General features: G+C 33.9%; 1 protein-coding gene across 1 annotated transcript in view; it reads left to right on the forward strand.

Moving 5' to 3' along the window:
• LOC125055701 (alaserpin-like) overlaps positions 1-18,753 on the forward strand; it is a 33,487-nt gene extending 14,734 nt beyond the window's left edge. Inside the window, exons 2-9 of the mRNA XM_047658186.1 lie at positions 5,401-5,489; positions 12,294-12,437; positions 13,781-13,984; positions 14,429-14,527; positions 16,255-16,395; positions 17,205-17,414; positions 17,893-18,037; positions 18,575-18,753. Coding sequence (XP_047514142.1) covers positions 5,401-5,489; positions 12,294-12,437; positions 13,781-13,984; positions 14,429-14,527; positions 16,255-16,395; positions 17,205-17,414; positions 17,893-18,037; positions 18,575-18,699 — 1,157 coding nt within the window. The 3' untranslated portion in view covers positions 18,700-18,753. The remainder of the gene's footprint in view (positions 1-5,400; positions 5,490-12,293; positions 12,438-13,780; positions 13,985-14,428; positions 14,528-16,254; positions 16,396-17,204; positions 17,415-17,892; positions 18,038-18,574) is intronic.
• The last annotated feature ends 1,745 nt before the right edge of the window (positions 18,754-20,498 follow it).

Consider the following 20,498-nt stretch of genomic DNA (forward strand, 5'->3'; position numbering starts at 1 on the left):
CTTAAATTAATAGATGTTATTTATATATTTCAGGTTATTACAAATAAAATCATTTTGGAAACAATTGATATCCCAAAAGCAAATAAAGCCAACAATGACAAGGTAATAAATCAGTTTTGACATAACTTGAATACTAAAAAAGCCAAACAAAGGTGTGCACAACAGTGACAACATAACTTAACAATTTCATTATTTTGTAGGATTAAAGAAAGGTTAAAGAAAATCATGTCGAACTGAACAACAAGAATCCCCAAACAACTCCAAAGAAACCTACAAGGAAGACACCGGTATTATATTTAAATTATCTCTATCTCTAAATAGAATAGAAGAAAGTTGCTATCCAGGTCTGTAGCATGTGCTACAAATTATATTATTAACACATTTATATAATTATATTAATATAAATGTGTTAAAAAATTTATAATATGAATTATAAAAAATTTTAAGTTTTGCATGGACAGAGCTTAAATTAATATTCTCTTATTTGTTGCAGAAAGCAAGTAGTTTTGGAGAAGCCTCGTAGATGCACAACCAAGTAATGATTAATTTAAAATTACAAACCGAAATTCTGATGAAGACATTAGAGTCACTTAAAAATAAATAGTATAATGAAATAAAAATGTTTTAAAGATAAATAGTGTTTTATTTGTTTAATGTAAGAGAATAATAATAAATATTTATTTAATTAATTTTTCAAATGTAAACTGAACTTTATTGACTTTAATGACTCCTTTTCCAGTCTTTGATTATTTAATTGTAATTAATTATTTGCATGCAATCAAAAACTATTTTTAATAATGCCAAAGAAGTATAACTTCTTACGCGCGTACATAAGTACACGCACCCTTTTTTTTTCCTTTTTCTATCTAGTGGTTGCTATTCTGTAATCATTTTTGTCCATTTCAACCTACTATCTCTCGTCATATAGAAGATGTTAGAAGGTTGGCGAAAAAGGGTGAAAAAGTACGACCGATAGTAATATAATTCAATTTTAGGTTTCAAATTAAAAATACAAAGAAAACAAACATAACCTTCAAAATACTTCCTATTACTTAAAAGAAAACTACCCAATCGAAGTCTTAATTAAGCGTAAAGATCTACAGCAAGAAAAAGAGGCAGGAAACACAGCCTTTATAAAATATGATAAAATTATTATACTGAGCAACAAAAAACCCCCAGAGAAACAGTCAAGCAACAGAAACCTATCAGAGTCCCCGGAAACGCTCCACTCTGACAACCAAATTGTTCAATAGACTAGTAAACAACCACCTAAGAAAAACAAAGGGGACATGAAGAACTATCTTATACTATTATACAAAAGCCTAAACTAATTCTTTCCCAGACAGAATCGACTCAACTCCAACCGAAGACTCCGGATCACAACACAGCATAGCAATCAAAATCGGACCCTCTTCCAACTCCTAACCTCCCAGTAAGGCCGGTCACGGCGGGAGAGTTCGACCAAAACCCCCCCAAGAACAACTATACAAACGAAAAATACTATCTACATTTGCACCCTCAACGTAAGATCCATTATCTTCTGATCAAAAATATATTGAGCTTAAATCCGCACTAGATGATATTGTTGGCTAGACAGAGCTAACAACAGAGAAGGATGGAATTCCTTCCTTCCGGATTACCGAATGAGGTAATAATTTTAAATTATAAAAAAAATATTATTACTATTATATTATTATCTCTCGTCATGTGTCCGGTCCCGCGCCTTTTCAATTGCCTTATTTTCATTATAATGTCCTCTACTTTGGTCATAATCTTATCTGTTCTACTCTTTTGCGATGTCTCAGTGTTACACTCGCCAAGCTTCTTTCCATTCCCTTTGGTATTCTCAACTTTAAAATATGTTTCTGAGATAATTCCCAAGTCTGACAGCCGTCTGTGACACATGGTAAGATACATTGAACATCTTTTTGTTAGCTGCCATTAGGACCTTTACCTTGAAGTTATCACCTGCCAAATTTATCAAAAAAAGCTATATTTAAGTAGCTAAGAACATAACATTTCTATATTACATAACATATTCCGTTTACATTCATTTTATAACCATTACTCACGGTAATTATAAAGTATTATAAATACCTACTGTCAGTGAGAAGTCAGCCTGTGTGTTCCTATGTATTAAATAATGCAGCTGATACTTCCTAACACATTATTTAATCAATGGTTACTTAAGATGCTTAGAATAGGTTTCATGACATCATCACAGTGGTTATATATCTAAAGCCGTTGACTTTCGTTCAATATTAAATTACAATAAGATTCTTTCGACTTCGACTGACAGTTTTGCAAGGTCCTCTTCCTGATTTACCCTTAACCATCTTAACAACTACAGGGTAGTCATATATATATAAGTCATATATGAGTCACAGGAACGTTTTGGGATAAGTTCATGAGTCACAGGTGACTCATTTCTCCATACAGATTAAGGCACATCTTTGTTATGAACCTGGATGTATGGCAATAAACCTAAAGTTTTCAATTAAAAAAAAACAAATAATCCTAATAAGAACATGCAATAAATAAAACTCAAGTAAGTACTAAAAGCAATGTTTTATTCAAATAAAAGTTTTATAAAATAAACTGTGTAATGTAACATATTCCCACTAATCGATACTTAGAATATTTATACATAAGAAAAAATAACAAAATCAAGCATGTTTCTCATTATAACATTCTGAGCACAAAGATTTTTTACACTTTTCACTCAGTGTGTACTTGCTTCGCTTGACGAGTAACTAATCTCTCATTTTTCAATTTTACATAACACCCATTGCAACATTGAAAATATTTCGAGGAAATTCTTGCAGAGAATGTCCTGAATTGCTTGAAGGAGCAATTGAAGTTCCTGAGCTTGTGCGCTCAATCATAGCTTTGTTGCTCAGTTAGCCCGCAACGAAAGTCATAATAAATCATTGACCGAAAATGTTCTCGAGTTGGGTTCATTTTCACGCGTAACAAGAGTTTTATATTTTCCGCCACACTTCACAAAAACAAATGACAATTGAATGCAATATACATTAGGTTACCAAAGAGTTCTAAAATTGAAATTCAAAAAAGTTTTCATTAGCAATGTTTCCAACTGGCCAGTTCTAAGCATTTTCAGTGTTACCCACGTACTAAAGATATAGCCAAAGATGGAATACATGGAAATTACAAGGTTGAACTTCGCAACCTTGAAATCGTGTGGAGTAAAATCTTAATATTAAAATCAGGTTCGCTGTTACAGAGTACTTATTATGTTGCTGCTATCAGAGATTCACGCCTATTATTTGCATTATACCCAATTATACCGGTCAAACAATAAGCATGAAATTTTTGTTATTTTATGCTATATAAAAATATAGATATAGATAAAAAAATAATAGAACTTGGTCTCAACAAGTTCTATTATTTTTTTTTAATTTTATAACTTCTAATAATATTCTTCAGCACCAAAATATGAAGATTCAATTCTATTGTACATGATTAAACACAGTTATCATTTTTGATGAACATGGTCCATTTTCACCACCATATTGATTCTAACGGAGACCAAGATACTTCCCTCGTCTGTGGAACATTTGCACTATCCAGGCTATTGTTTTGAGCATAACTCGATTCCCTTCTGTCTCTTTCGCCTGCTGAAGTCGTTATACTGGGTGATTTCAATGCAATTCTGAGTGGTTGAATTCTCGTACGACCGACTATTCGGTAAGAGGCTTCCATAATTTCGCCTACGCGAATACCAGACCGAGCTGACCATCAGCCTTCGCTATTAGATCTTATGCTGACTTCTCATCCAGGCTTCTATGAGATTACTGTGGATGCCCCACTGGGGTCCTCCGACCACTGCTTGGTGCCTACCGTTATGGCAATTAGACGTCGAACCCGCCCGCAGTTTTCGGAATGCCGTCGTGTCTGGCATTACAAATCGCCCAATTGGGATGACATGCGTTATTTCTTTGCAGCATACCCATGGTCACAAGTCTGCTTCAAGGGTCTTGACGCCAGCGCTGAGTCTGTCGCGGATGTGGTGCTACAAGCAATGGAACTCTATATCCCATTACCCATACTCTGTGGTTCCCATTCGTGGTAAATCTCGGCCATGGTTCGGTAATTCTTGCAGAGAGGCTTCCCGTCTTAAGCAAGAGCTCTATAAAAACTGGGCTCACACAGTGGCTATAAATGATCTGTCTATAAAAAGAAATTTAACGCGGCTACCATTGCAGTGACTACACGCGCGCAGCTCGCAAACTGCTCGCGAGCTGCACAATCGCGGCATATTCGCCAGATGTGGACGCACCCTATGAATTATTATCAAGCATTGACATATATTTAAAGAGAGTAAACCTTTGTACAACAGGTTAGAGTGTGGCCGGAAAGAGGACGGATCGACTGGCATTATGAAGCTCGCTTTATTTTTTTGTAAGTAATTTTTTCTATTTAAATACTAATAACATATATTTAGTATTTTTGGTTCAATTAACACCGAATAGTTTTAAGTTTATTTCTTTTTGTATTGAAGTGAAGCTTTTGTGAAAAAAAAATTACCGGCACATTTTTCGGTTAAGCGTCACAGTTTTCCGTTACGCGTTATCTTTTTCTTGTCCCGACCATGGTTGATTCGAAGACATTAAAAGCCATATATATATATTTATATTACAATTAATGAAATTCTGTTATAATCTTAGTAGTAATACGGTAAAATGAAATAATTTTATTATTTGTATTCATGTCTATGATAATAAAGCCTTTTGTTAAACTTTATTTAACTTAAATTTCTCTAAAGTTGCATACCTATAGTAGATCATTTTTCGAAAAATAAGGTGATAAAGAAGTTTCACTTCTTAAGTGTGTACACTAGCACACATTTTTATTTTAGATTAAGTGTTTATGCACTTCTTGCACTTTATCCACTATATTTCCTTTTATTATATTTCTTACACTTGAAGGAATTAGGTAGGTTTCCCAGACTCCGAAGATCAGTTATAATATGACTCCTGGAAGAACAATGTCAAGTTCAATACCCTGAATTAATAGCCATTGAAGCGACAATTATAAAACCTTTTTTTTAAACCATTTTTTTTTCAACTCTATAGTTTTTTAGGAAGTACTGTAGTTTAGCCCTTCAGGCCCCAAGATTAGAAATTGTTTTTTTTATGTTTTGTGTACTTCTAGTTTATTTATAATATATTAAGCAATAATAATAAAAACAAAAAAATATCTGTCACACTATTTTAACTAAACCATAAAAATCTTGCTTCAAATGTACGTCTAATTAACGCTCCTTTTTAATATTTAATTTCTAACATAGCTTTTAACTTTAATTTACCAGTTGACCTGTGTTATCCAAAATTAAAATGAACTAAATATTGAGTGTTAAAATTCGCTAATATTTTTCAGTGTTTTCTGTGGCCGCCGTCACAATCGCCGTGAATGTGCCGACAGACCTCAAAAGCGGTAATGATGCGTTTACATCGAGAATGTTTTATGTGAGTATTTTATATATCTATATAATCTATTACAAAAATAAATTATGTATTTTCATAATAATTCATTTATGTATTAAAGAACGCCACATCATAATTAACAGTATTTATGTTACAAGAAAATTAAAGAAATGTGTTTAAATGTAAATGTGAATTAAAATTATGTAGTAGGCTATTACTATTATCATTTCGTTAAGTGTTTAGTGTTTGAGGTACACTAAATGAAAACCATAATAGAATTCACTAGCTTTATTGTCCTCTGACTTACATGGCGGTTATAGGGCGACTGATTGATCCACGTGCAAGTGGAATTACGAAATAATGATGCGTAGACAATATTACAAATACAATTACGAAATTTCTATAAAGACAATAATTACACCACTACATACACCCCCTTCTTAAAAAAAAAATTAGTAGATACATATAAACGCAAAAAAAAAAAATACTACTGAAACTTCTAAATAAAACTATGACAAAGTGTAAATGTTATAACTATATACGTAGTATAAATGAATTCTATATTTTTCTTTTAAATCTAAATACAAATTAGTTTTGCAATTAGCTGAACAATCGCGGAATTTGCAATACTAAGTATGTTGCTTACAAATCAAAACATAAACCTAACGGGTTGCTTAATACTTCTACCACTACGCGTTTTTAAAGGTTCATTAACCTGCTTATGCTGATCTAAGTTTCCGCTAACCTGATTGTAATTAAACTCATCTAGTATATACGCTGGCTTTACACGGTCTATTGAAACGTAAGAAATTTTATCATTTATCGCAATCTTAAAATTCTTTTTATTCCTTTCCAATACCTTGTAGGGTCCGCAATAAGGTGGTACTAAAGGTTTCCGTACTGCGTCTATTCTTAAGAAAACATGTGAACAGGAACCTAAATCAGCATGTACAAACATATTTTTATTACTAAAATCTCTAGATTTAGGTTTAATACTATTTAAAATATCTCTCAATCTAATTATGTACGCTTGTGGATTCTCTATTTTGGTAATACTATCGCTACAAAATTCACCAGGTAAACGTAAACAATGACCTAGAGTGAATTCCGCTGCGCTTATGTAACCGCTGTCCGCCTGACACGCTGCTCGCAGTCCTAGCATCACCGTAGGTAATTCTGCGAACCAAGCTGCGTTATTATTTAACCTCGCCATCAATGCCGCTTTTAAAGACCTATGCCATCTTTCTATTTTACCATTTGCCTGCGGATGATAAGGGCTAGTACGTGTTTTACGAATGCCTAATATTTTCATTAAATCTACGAATAAATCGCTCTCAAACTGCCGGCCTTGGTCTGACGTCAGGAAAATTGGGCAACCATACCTACAGATCCAGTTATCATAAACTGCTTTTGCAACAGTCTCAGCTGTCATATCAGTAACTGGACAAATCTCAGGCCATCGTGTACGCCGATCTATCATCGTCACGCAGTACCGATAGCCATGTTCCGTCACGGGTAGTGGTCCTATTAAATCGATATGCAAATGTGCAAAACGGTCGCCTTCCTCGAAAGTACCTAACTTAGACACCGTGTGTCGCACTATTTTACTTTTTTGACATTGAATACATGTCTTTGCCCAAATCCCTATATCCTTGTTCATATTTGGCCAAAATGCTTTTTTACAAATAAGTGTTCGCGATCCCTTTATCCCTGGATGCGCTAACCCATGGAAATAATCAAATATAGACTTTCTAAACTCTTTCGGAATGTATGGACGAATATTTTTAGTAGACGTTTCGCAATAAATCAAGTCATCGGAATTATTTAAGTTCATTTGTTTCAATTGTATGCTACTAGCGGTACTTGTACTCAATAAATTTGCTAACTCAGCGTCATCGGCCTGCGCATGGGCGATGTCTACGTATTGTATCGGGTTCGGACATGTTATCTCTTCTATCCTCGACAATGCGTCCGCAACTGCGTTCTCACTACCTATTACATGTTGGATGTTATTTGTAAATTCGCTAATAAATAACAGCTGTCGCGCCCTTCTAGGTAATTCTTTATTTGAGTTTAACTTACTAAATGCGAATGTTAACGGTTTATGGTCTGTATACACCGTAAAATTCCTACCTTCTATTAAGTCCCTAAAATAAACGATGCCTGAGTAAATCGCCAAAAGTTCCTTGTCATATGTGCAGTACTTCTTTTGGGATTCCGTAAGCCTTTTTGAAAAGTATCCTAGGGGTCTCCAAGTGTTGTTTTCCTTTTGTTGTAACACCGAGCCGATACTGAAATCGGATGCGTCGGTCATTAAAGCTAATTCTGCGTTTGCAATCGGATGCGATAAAGTAGCGGCGTTCTTTAAATTCTCCTCACACAATTCAAATGCCCTACTAGCCTCGTCTGTCCACTGTATCTTACGCTTATCGTTCTTTTTTGCTCCGTGTAAATACCTATCTAACGTTCCCTGTACTTTCGCGGCGTTTGGTATGTGATTTCTATAGAAGTTTAACATGCCGAGAAACCTGCGAAGGTCAACAATAGTTTCTGGCTTCGGGTACATTTCAATAGCCTGAACTTTGTCGTGTAACGGACTAATACCTTTTTCTGAGACCTCGTATCCTAAAAAATCTATTTTTGTTTGACCAAAAACGCATTTTCCTAAGTTAATTGACATACTGTATTTACTGAAACGCTCGAACAATAGTCGCAAATGCTTTTGGTGTATTAGCTCGTTATCTGATCCAATGATGACGTCATCAAGGTACCCGAATACATATGATTCTCCGGTTATATTCTTATCATCTAAACTATTCAAATGTTCTATGCCTGCTAATATCGTACTATTTATAAACCTTTGGAATGTTTGTGCCGCGTTACGCAGTCCAAACGTCATCCTTGGGAACTCAAAAAGTCCGAATGGGGTAATAATCGCGGTCTTTTCAATATCTTCCGGCCTAATTTTTATAACATGATACGCTCGACAAATATCAATTTTTGAAAAAAACTTTTTTGTTATGTAAACCATAGGTAAAGTCCTGAACTCTAGGTATCGGGTAACGGTCCGGTTTTGTTATTGCATTAAGCATTCTATAGTCCCCGCAAGGTCGAATGTCACCGTTCTTTTTAGGCACTACATGTAGTGGGCTGGCCCACGGACTACTCGATGGTCTGCATATCCCTAACTCCTGCATCAGCTGAAATTCTTTTTTAACTAAATCATACCTGTGAGGTGGCAGCTTCCTTGCGCGCGTATACACTGGCGGGCCTGCTGTCTCAATATGGTGATAGACAGAATGCTCTGGCACTTCCTTAAAAATAGGTGGACGCGTGATTTCCTTGAATTGCTCAAGTAATTCCGCGTACGGCTGGCTACTACTAATAGAGTTCACCGCTCCTATCGAGTTTACACTCTTTGTTCCACAAACGTACAAATTAGTAACTAGGTCAACTAATCTATTATTATATAAATCTACAGATAATCTAAAATTTCTTAAAAAATCTGCCCCAATTATTGGTTGCTTAACATCGCACACTATGAACGGCCATTTTAAATCCCTCCTAAGACCAAAAGTTATTGTTAAATAACATATGCCGTATGTTTTTATCTCGCTGTCATTAGCCGCGTATAATTTAAAATCGCAATGAATTAGTGTGCGTTGTTTAACACACCATTTCGGGATTACAGAAATATTAGCTCCTGTGTCTATCAGGAAAGTAAACTTAGATAAACTATCCCTAACTAACAAACGGTGATTACTAGATACCTGTCCCTCAGTACATCCGTCCACCGCCTGCGGATATACTGGTTCTAGTTTCCCGCGCCGCTGTCTGTCTTTACGCCAGGCACAAGGTTCCTCGCACCTCCTCGCGTTCTTCCTCCACCGGAAATGAAACCTGCAGAGCCACTCTGGATCCCCTGGAGTCCTTCTTTTGTGCGACGCGGACCTGCTCCTGTAGCTTTGATGGCCGCAACTCCTGGGACGTCCTTGATCTTGTTCCTCGCTGCGGAGTGCCGCAACTTCCAGCCTGAGCTTGTTTATTTGCTGCATGAGCCCCGTAATTGTGTCTGCTACAGCAGGCATCTGTGGTGCTGCTGATGATGCTCCGGCCATGGCTGCGATTTCGCCGTTGTTGTGCGCTTTCTTCGTATACTTGCACGACAAATTTTTACATTTTTTTGTGAGTCGCTCCGCCCTATTTAGATTTTCCTTTTTGTTCCCATTGAATCACGTCAGGCCGCCCGCGAATCACGTCGGGGTCACCAGTTTAGTGTTTGAGGTACACTAAATGAAAACCATAATAGAATTCACTAGCTTTATTGTCCTCTGACTTACATGGCGGTTATAGGGCGACTGATTGATCCACGTGCAAGTGGAATTACGAAATAATGATGCGTAGACAATATTACAAATACAATTACGAAATTTCTATAAAGACAATAATTACACCACTACAAGTGCAATAAATATACTGAAAAACTACTGAACTCTGAGAAAATATTATAAAAAATAAATGTCTAGTGAATTATAAAATTCTACTTGTAAATTAGCATACATTTTCCAGTCAAATCACCTAATGAGTAAAATGCATGACTCAGATAACAGTTATGGGTTTTGAAATGTCTACGTCTGTGTAATTGATAATTATGCTTTTCTACTGTAATATCTTGAATTCAATATTTATATAAAGCTATTAATAGTTCGATCCTGGCTCATCGGGGTGCTTACATAATAGAGGATTTTTTTACTTTATATCAACTACTCGTGACAACAACAGATTATAAACGAAATAATGACATGTTAATTGCTATGTAACGAATGAATGCAATTTAACAGTCGAATAGAGTGCCTACGTCTGTCTATACTCTCGGGGCGTAACTCCGACGATTTAGAAACTCGCCATGCTTATAAAGCTAAGCTAAGAAAGTCTGAGTGAGCAAAATGTACAGCCTTGGCTCGTACAATAGGTCATCTTATACTCTAAATGATTCTTATAAAAGAAAATATAAGCAAAATGTCGAAATAATTATTAGCATTGACAATAATATTACAACAACATATTATATACCCCCACACACAGCTTTTTGTTAAAAAAATTTGGGGAAGTTGTTGTAAACAGTTTAAAAAAAATCAAAATTGTAATTTAAAATATTTTTTTTTATTGAAGTTAAACTTCTTTAGGCGCCTTATAAAAATTTGATGAGAGTGAAATTTTACGATGCGCGCGCACCGCGCACCGCCACAAAATTAACAGAATGAAGTTGCCCACGGAAGATGCAACGGCATTGGACATAATTTAAAAACAACATTCGAATAATAATAGAATTTATGTTACACTTAATGTAAGAGAATAATAATAAATATTTATTTATTTAAATTTTCAAATGTAAACTGAACTTTAGTAACTATAATGACTCCTTTTCCAGTCTTTGATAATTTAATTAAAATTAATTATTTGCGTGCAATCAAAAACTATTTTTAATAATGCCAAAGAAGTATAACTTAAGAAGTTATACTACTTTGGCGCGCGTAAATAAGTACACGCACCCTTTTTTTTAATTTGTTCTGGAAACCCTGACACGGTTTTTTTTACTTAAAAGGGTTTCCAAATCTTACATTGTAATGCATTGTTATAATAAATAAACACACTTTTTTTATTTCGTACCTCATACTAGCTTCAATGTCTAAGATGTGTCAGTGATGTATTTTTAGAAGTCAATTAACTCCTATGACATGTCCTTGCAATTTTAACTAAACTAAAACTAGCCATACCAACGAATTAATTATATAATATATATCTTCTGCGAGGACGGTAATCATTTTTATAATAATAATTTTACAATATTATGTTAGATGTATGTAATATGTATTACTATTTGATTAGTTGGAGTGTTGGCTCTGGCAACAACTGTTAATCCAGAGCATATGCGTTCAATCCCCGACTATGAAGTTAATCATCGTGAGGAAATCGGCATTTCTAAAACGCAATAAATAAAAATAGGACCTAAAAATCGGCGAATTTTTTGGGATAGCTGACTTTTAAAGAAGAATGATCAAAAACAATCTATTGCATGTATTTTGTAATGAAATATATTTTTTAATTCAAAACTTGACCGAGAAGTCCATGATTTGATTTACAGCAAAACAATTAGTATTAGGTACGTGTAGCAAGGCATTAAAAGCTTGTTATGTATTATTATATGATCATGGAAAGGTGTAGACCGCAGACGTACCGCAAATAGAAAACATGTCGTGCAATCTTAAAATTTAATTATATGTAGTACTTAACTAGTGCATAGGCGTATATAGAGGGAGTTATGTGTTCCCCCAAGATGTTACCTGTGAATTTAAGATTTGACGCCTAAGAAAAATAACAGAGACAATAATCTCCCCTTAGAAAATAACAGGCTCAGCCGAGCTCGTCTTTCAGTGTTTATAGTTCATAATTGAAGTAATAATACAAATCGAAAATAAATATTTTAACGTAGCCTTATTTTTATTATTAAAAATAAATATTGTCTGTTGTTTATATTTAAAGCTAGACAGCCAAACCAGCTGCCCACTGCAGTTTTTACAAACCAATTCGACTTAGGTTCCTTCAAGAAAAGAGCGTATCAATTTTTTAAAGGCCGGCAACGCACTTGCTTCTGGAAATGTAAGTGTCCTTGGGCGGCGGCATCACTCAACATCAGGTGGGCCTCCTGCCCGTTTGCCTATTATTAAAAAAAAAACTTCTTGAACGACTGACTATAACTATAAGCACTCGAAGCGTCGAGAAATGTAAATAATGAAATAACGATTGCTTTGCAGTTTATTAACATACTAAATACGTTCTTTATAGGAAATAGTGAAGTATAATCCACAACAGAGTGTAGTGCTGTCAGGATACTCTGTACTGACCCCATTGGCCCAGCTCGCCTTGGCCTCTGAGGGTGAATCGCACCACCAACTTTTGAAGGCCATTGGCATGCCCAACGATAATGCGGTAAGTGAAGGCTATTCGAGGGATTCAAGTTTCTTTTAATTATATATATTTTTTTAATTTATATAAGTTAAATATGTATGTTATATTGAGTCCACTTTTAAAGTATTTTTACTGTATTTTCTACAGTATAAGTAACAATCAATTCTAAAATATATGACTAAGTGAACATAAATTTAAAAATTAATTTAAAAAAAAAGGACACTTCCATTTTTAGTTATTTCTAGTATTTTTTTATTTAAAATACTCAATCTCTTAACAATGCTGAAATTATACTAGAGTTAGTTAATGACCTTTCATTTTAAAGCTATTAATTTTATTGTAAGACAAATTCAATGCAGCTGCTTACAGCCATTAGTCGTGAATCATTAGAGTCATTTAACTTTTAAATTTTAAAATAAAAAATTTAGGTCCAGAGAGATCTGGAACCCAAAAAGATTTTTCACGGCCTATGCTTATATCATTAACTAAACAAGCATAGCAAATGTACCGAAGTTCACAACATCATAAGGTATAATATATTTTCTATTTACACGGTAGAACTCAGAAGGTTGAATGGTAAGAGGTCCTTAGGGTCGGCAGTAGATATGGGGGTAACACAGGGCTCAATTCTTGGCCCTTTCCTCTTTCTTGTTTATATAAATGATGTAACTTTTATGGTAGAGAAAAAACATTGGATAGTTTTGTTTGCTGATGTTATGTCCTTGATTTTGAAAATCCAATCGATTTTTAGAAATTTTGACGATGTGAACAATGCTCTATCTTCGATTGTCCATTGGTTTAGTATGAATAACCTTCTACTTAATGCAAAAAAGACAAAATGCATTAAATTTTCTGTAAAAAATGCAAGGGTTATGGATACTAGACCAATTATAAACGATAAGGAATTGAATCTGGATGATACAACTGTATTTCTTGGAATCACCATGGATGTGGTTCCCACATATTGACGGATTGGCGAAGAGACTTAGTTCTGCAGCCTACTCGGTCGCAGTCGATGTCGATACAGCTACTTGTTTATTTTAGTTACTTTCATAGCTTAATGACTTATGACTTATGGGGTCATGCTGCTGATGTCGAAACTATTTTCACCCTGCCAAAGAGGGCTATTCGTTAGTTTTTAATAGTTAGTAATTATTTTTTGGGAAAAGGGATAGTCTTCTTTAATAAAATCCCAGAGGCTATTTTATCTCTGGCTTTCAATAAATTTAAGAAATGTATTAAAGAAAAGCTGTGTAAAAAGGCATGTATCATATGTTCCATAGTAAACATATTTTTTTTTTTTTTTTTTTTTATTTAATGCATCTTTCATCTCAAGAGTTAACGTTTTTTTATAAATGTTTCAGATAATAGCTGCGTTTTCAGAGGCCAAAAGAAACTTAAAAACCATAAATGGAGTGGAACTTAAAACAGCAAGTAAAATATACGTCACGTCCAAATCTGAAGTATATGAAAACTTTGCAACGACCATCCGTGACGTGTTTGATTCCGAATTCAAAAATGTAGACTTTACTCAAGCACAGAAAACCGCTAACGAAATCAACGCTTGGGTAATAAATACATTTAACAACAATAATTTCAAAATTCTAAACTATTATTATTTAGACATAAATTTTTCTGCCATAGTATAGTTTAATAATTTTTTTTTTATTTCTTTGAAACACCTTTTAATACGGGGTTTTCATTAATTTTTGTTTAGAATTGTAGTGCCTCTCTCTCTCTATCTCTCGTAGATTTTTTATACAGATTTGGCAGCTGTAGTGGTTAGATAATTGATTTTTCTGCCAGGACATATAGTCAGATTTTTATAAATTATTTTTAATTTTATATATATTTAATTAATATATTTTTGTAAATGCAGGTAGCATTAGGCAGTCAGCCTAAAATCTTTTAATCCATACAAGTTTACAATGCAATTAAAATCGTTATCTCTTTGTGAATTTCATACAAAAATGGACATGTTGCAATTGGGTTAACACAAACATTAATTACAGGTTGAAGAACAAACAAATAAAAAAATTAAAGATCTCGTTAACCCGTATTCCTTGAATGCCAATACTCATGCTGTTCTTGTCAACGCTATCTACTTTAAGGTAAAATAACATTTAAAATACGCAATTACTTTTAAATCATATTGTAAAGTTACAAAGAGGACAATCAGATACATATAAATATATGATGTAAAAACGAAGTATACGAGTGAAAATGACATGAGTGCTTATAAAGACAGCGCTAACCAGATCCATGCAACTTCCTCACAATCAAGTAGCCCGCGATATCTCAGCAGACAACTCACGACAGGACTCTTTGTATTGAAGAAGTCGCATGGGTCCGCCAAGCTCGAATTTAACAACAATAGGAAATAAATTAACACAGCAAGGTTTCTAAAACGACTCGGCGAAAGGTCTCCATGGAGTGAACTGAAAATGTTCATCGAGTAATTTTTCATCACAGTTTTATTAGACCATGCACAGTCGTTTCCCGCCGTCTGTACGCTTCGATACTTCGATGACTTCTTTATGACAAATCCAATATGTATTTGACATACGAGATTAACACTAAGTCTCAACTGTGGCTTAACCCTTGGATCTTATGAAATATATATATATATATAATAAAGGGTATTACCTATAAATATCGCCTATAAAGCCGAGGCGTTTCTTTTACGCGTTCACACATGACTATAATACCTTTAATTCGTTTCACATTTAATTATGTATTACGTTTATCAAAACCTTAACATAACAATGAAATATACAGTATTTAGAATTTTCTTAATCGACATAGTAATCATAAAAACTAATAAAAAGAAAATCAGAACAAATTTAAAAAGTTTGGTCCCTGTGGCAGTGTACCTTTAACGCTGGCAGCATTTCCTCGCTGTATTGCGATATTTATTCGTTGAGCGAGGAAAGCACCAGCTCTGGGGTCACCGGTATATATTTTATTTCACATTAATATAATAATAATAAAAAGTTAAATAATAATTTTCCTGTGTTATTTATAAAATATTTTGTCACAAGTAAATTTTAAGCTAAGAAAATAAAATATTTATAAAATAACTAGCGGACCCGACAGACATTGCCTATCTTAACTATGAATATTGATTTCTAATTGGTATAATTAACTAAAAAAAATATTTAGGAAACAAAGTGTATATGATATAAGAACATTCTTTGTTTGTTTTTCTGGCGCGTATATTTTAGTTTTTTAGTTTTGTTGGTATTCCGCCACGAGAACAGAAGTATTTTATCAATATAATTAATTCATATGAATATTATTAATATAATAACTCCAATCGAAGCATTTGTTTTAAACGATATTAATTTTTCTTAAATCCTATTGACGATATGTGCAGTACGCATTCTGTCAATGTTATGTCAAACGCCATAACGTTACATCAAAAAAGTTTGAAGTAAAAGCGCTATGCACTGAAAAAAAAATTGCTATCGTAACATAAGTTAGGATTACTTAACATGGTGGTCAAGTTTTCTTAAATTATCTAATTTTCCGCGCAATTTTCTTAATTTTTCTTTCATAAGAACCTTTTCCTGACAATAATAAACACAACAAAAAGATAATTTTCTAAATCGGTCCAGCCGTTCACGCATGATGCCGTGACTAAGGGAAATAGGGATTCATTTTTATATATTTAGAAGATATTTTTAAGTTATAAATTCAACATTTAAATTGGCAACAAGACAAAACTGTCAGCATATAGTGTTCTATTCAAAATAATAAGTTCCAAGCTGCTTCATAAAACCTAGGTACATATGTTATTTATCAAATTGTTTTTCATTATTTATTTAATGTTCTATAGGGTCTCTGGCAGAAGCCGTTCAACCATGGCAATACATACAACCAGGTGTTCCATATTACTAAAGAGAGATTAGTAACAGTTCCGATGATGTACCAAAAATCTTATTTCAATTACGTGGAGGTTCCAGAATTAGACGCTAAGGTAAGGTTTAAAGTATAGAGTTTTATAACTCTTGTAGTTTGCAGATACCTTAAAACCTCTTGGATTAAATAACCAAGTGCAATAATAGGGATAGCGGGGAAGGATTGGAAAATAATGGCGAGGATGAGAGACAAATGGAAGAATTTGCAGGAGACCTTCACTCCGTAGGAGATCGTGTTTTACTACTGTTAAACACATGGGCCTAATGTAATCCTGATTATTAAGTACCCGAATACAGGCGTCAGGCTGTTTTTAATTTATTTATTGAAGTAAAACTTCTTTAAGCGCGACTAGGGGAGGGGACTGATTTAAGTTCAGTTACTTGGTAATGTTCATTTAGGATAGCATTCACTCGTTTTATTTGATACTGATTCTTGTAATTATGTTATTATTATTATGAAAATATTTGAATGAAATAATACAATAATAAAATATATTTAAAATAATAAAATAAATATTTATAATGAAGTACAAGTAACATGTGACCAAATTAAAATTCCACTAAAGAGGGGTAATTAAGGTTCCCATCCTAGCTTGCCTTTCTTTTGTTATAGATACGGCCAGTTTTTTCGTATGAATAATCTTTGTTAAGCACATGAATAATAAATATTAAATTATAATATGATATTTCTTATTTAAGTTAATATTTAATCATTTCAGTGATATATGCCGTCAACGCCAAAGAAGTTTTAATTCAATCGCGCATATACGTTACACGCACACGCTTTATTTTTATTTTATTCACATGTACGAATACTAAAGTTCATGGACCTTTTGTGTACTTAACAGGTAATAAATATATTTTACAGGTCCTCCAAATGTTCTATGAAGGTGATGAAGCATCCATGATACTGGTGCTTCCCAATGAAATCGATGGAATAATCCAGCTAGCGGAGAAATTACGAGACCCATCAGCAGTCGACAGAGCCATTTTTAACATGTACTATAGACAAGTCCATGTCACAATTCCTAAGTTCAAAATTGAAACTACAACAAATCTGAGACTTGTTTTATCAAATGTAACTTATTATTTTCTAAAGTTTTTTAAACCTTGTGTTTTCTATAACGTTTTTAGATAATACTTAGACCTAACTTCCGATTTTAAATCTTCATTTATGTTGGCGAACATAATAATAACAAAGCCCGTTTATTATCTTGACAGTACAGTTTAGATTTGTAATATAAATTTTCTTTTTCTTGTTATCCTAATATCCTAACTTGCTTCTGTGTCATTGATCGGAACCCCTTCACGAGTAAAGGCGTCCTCCAGCTTTTTCTAAATAACTCTGTCTATTGCTTCCTTTCTCCATTCTTCATTCGCTTCCTACTAAAGCTTCTATATATTCTATCCACCTTCTTTCCCTTGTCCCTTTCGATATAAGGAACATTACACACAAAACCTTTGTTTTAAATTACTACTACATTAAATAATCTTATTCTGCTTACATTTTTATGGGCAATTAGAATAATCCAATTTAGAATTGAATATTTTTTCAGATGAACGTTACGAAACTATTTGTACCCGGACAAGCCCGTTTAAGTAAAATGCTAATGGAATGGGATGACTTATTTATAACTGATGCCATACAGAAGGCTTTCATTGAAGTCAACGAGGATGGCGCAGAAGCTGCAGCAGCCAACGGTAAGGCGCGATATAAATTATTATGACATTTAAAATATATAATTCTAACTCAATTTTGACTTAAATCGGTTAGTGAGTATGCTCACTGAGAACAAAGGATTAAACAAAGGAACAAAAAAAAACAAGTGAGACAAAGGACTGTGACTGATTAGTTAAAATAGAGCCTGTATGGCAGGGGTCCGACGGTGAATAAATATCGTGATCCAATACCACAATAACTGTCTCAGTATATATTGAATCAACTGGTGGGACTATACTTTCAATAGATTGGAGCCTGGGTTACATTTTTCTTATGTAACCTAAATGACCGGCAACGCATTGAATGCCTACTGTCAACGGTCTATGAGCTGTATCAGTTGCTCAACTGCTCGTTTGCCCCATGTAACACAAAAAAATATGACAGTTACTTTTTATGACAGTAAATATGTTTGAATTGGATGTTACTGGCCTTGACTTATTATATTACACAACATTTTTTCAACAATTGTTCGATAATTTTCTATTATATTTTATTATAATTCCAGTGTTTTGTTTCAGTTATCAATGGTATGTCAGCCAGTCCTGACTTCCAACCGCCGGTTACATTCTTTGCTAATAGACCATTTTACTTTGAAATAAGGATAAACGATGTACCCATTTTTAACGGTGTTAAAGCTGAATAATATTGAACTTGACTTGTAAACGGTGACATGTATTTAATAAAGTGTTATTTGAAATTGTTGTTTTATACAAGAAACGAATAACTTATATATTTATAGATAAGTCTTACCGCTGTGTATGCTGCCCGTAAGTCAAAAACGTTTTTGATTTTGACGTAAAATGCGATTTATTCGATACAAAGAGTCCCCTCGTAAGTGTGCTGCGATTGTGAGGAAGTTGCATAGATCTGTTTGCGCATTCTTAAGTTCTCATGTTATTTTTACACGTGTATATCCTTTCTGTAACAAATCATCATAAGCATCTCATTATCCTCCGCGAATGTATGATGTTTGATAGCAAAAATAAAATAACACTCTGTGTTCCAATGTGGCACTCGGGGACTGCCGCGGTAAAGCTATTGTTATAATTATTTATTTGTGCAGTATTTGTTTTTCTTTGATATTAATTCAAGTTTTTTCTTTGATATTATTTCAATCTACCACTCTATCAGACTCAGAATAAAATGCCTGTATAGTCTGTCTCACTCTAACGCGTACCGGGTGCACGGCCGCACTCACGCTCACCTATATTACGTCATCGTGTGTAAGGTTTTTTTTCGTTACGGAATTTCTTGATTCGGTTGCCGCGCTCAAAGCCCGCGATAAAATCTATGCCATAGCTTAAAATTGCGCTTGCGAGGTTTAAACTTAACTTTAGATTATACTTGTATTACAAAAACTCTAAATTATAATCAGGCCATCTCTCATTATATAACTGTTATAAAACACCCAGCTTTCATTAAATATTATTCGTGTATGGTTTAAATTAAGTATTAATATGTCTAAAGTATCAGTGTTACAAGAATGTTTAAGTCTTCTTTTGCTTCCATTACTGGAGGTAGGCCGTCGGTTCCGTGAAGCGTGTTTTGTCCTATGCTAGATGCAGCAACTCTTTCGCAGTTGCAATACCCGTCCACTCCCAAAAAAAACATGAGTTTTTCCTCCTACCAACACAGCGTTGATCGTGGATTTTACCCATTATAATTAATTAAAGAAGGTGGTAGCGGTCATGACGCAACACACAACATGTTCCAACTTAATTAAGAAGTTTCTTATTATCTCTCGTCATGTGTCCGGTCCCGCGCATTTTCAATTGCCTTAGTTTCATTATAATGTCCTCTACTTTGATCATAATCTTATCTGTTCTACACTTTTGCGATGTCTCAGTGTTACACTCACCATGCTTCTTTCCATTCCCTTTGGTATTCTCAACTTTAAAATATGTTTCTGAGATAATTCCCAAGTCTGACAGCCGTCTGTGACACATGGTAAGATACATTGAATATCTTTTTGTTAGCTGCCATTAGGAACTTTACCTTGAAGTTATTACCTGCCAAATTTATCAAAAAAGGCTATTTTAAGTAGCTAAGAACATAACATTTCTATATTACTTAACATATTGCTTTTACATTCATTTTATAACCATTACTCACGGTAATTAAAAAGTATTATAAATACTGTTTATTAACTACATATATCTATGAGTATTATAACTACTTTACATAGCATCATATTTATATATCTGATAAAGTTATAATTGTTATTTATATGCAAGTCGGTCTTATGATACTTGTATTTTTTTTCGGATCTAAGGGTTATAAAAGTCTCGTCTTTGAATCTTACCCTTACAATTATAAATTTTCGGTAATGCCCACTAGTTTAACACCGTAATATCGCATTACCGCTAGACCCATCCGCACTAAGGGTAATATAACACTGAAACTCAACGGGAACTGTCACTCCCATATCTCAAAAACGTATTA

This window comes from Pieris napi, chromosome 14 (genome assembly GCF_905475465.1).
Source record: "Pieris napi chromosome 14, ilPieNapi1.2, whole genome shotgun sequence".
Taxonomy (NCBI): Eukaryota; Metazoa; Arthropoda; class Insecta; order Lepidoptera; family Pieridae; genus Pieris; species Pieris napi.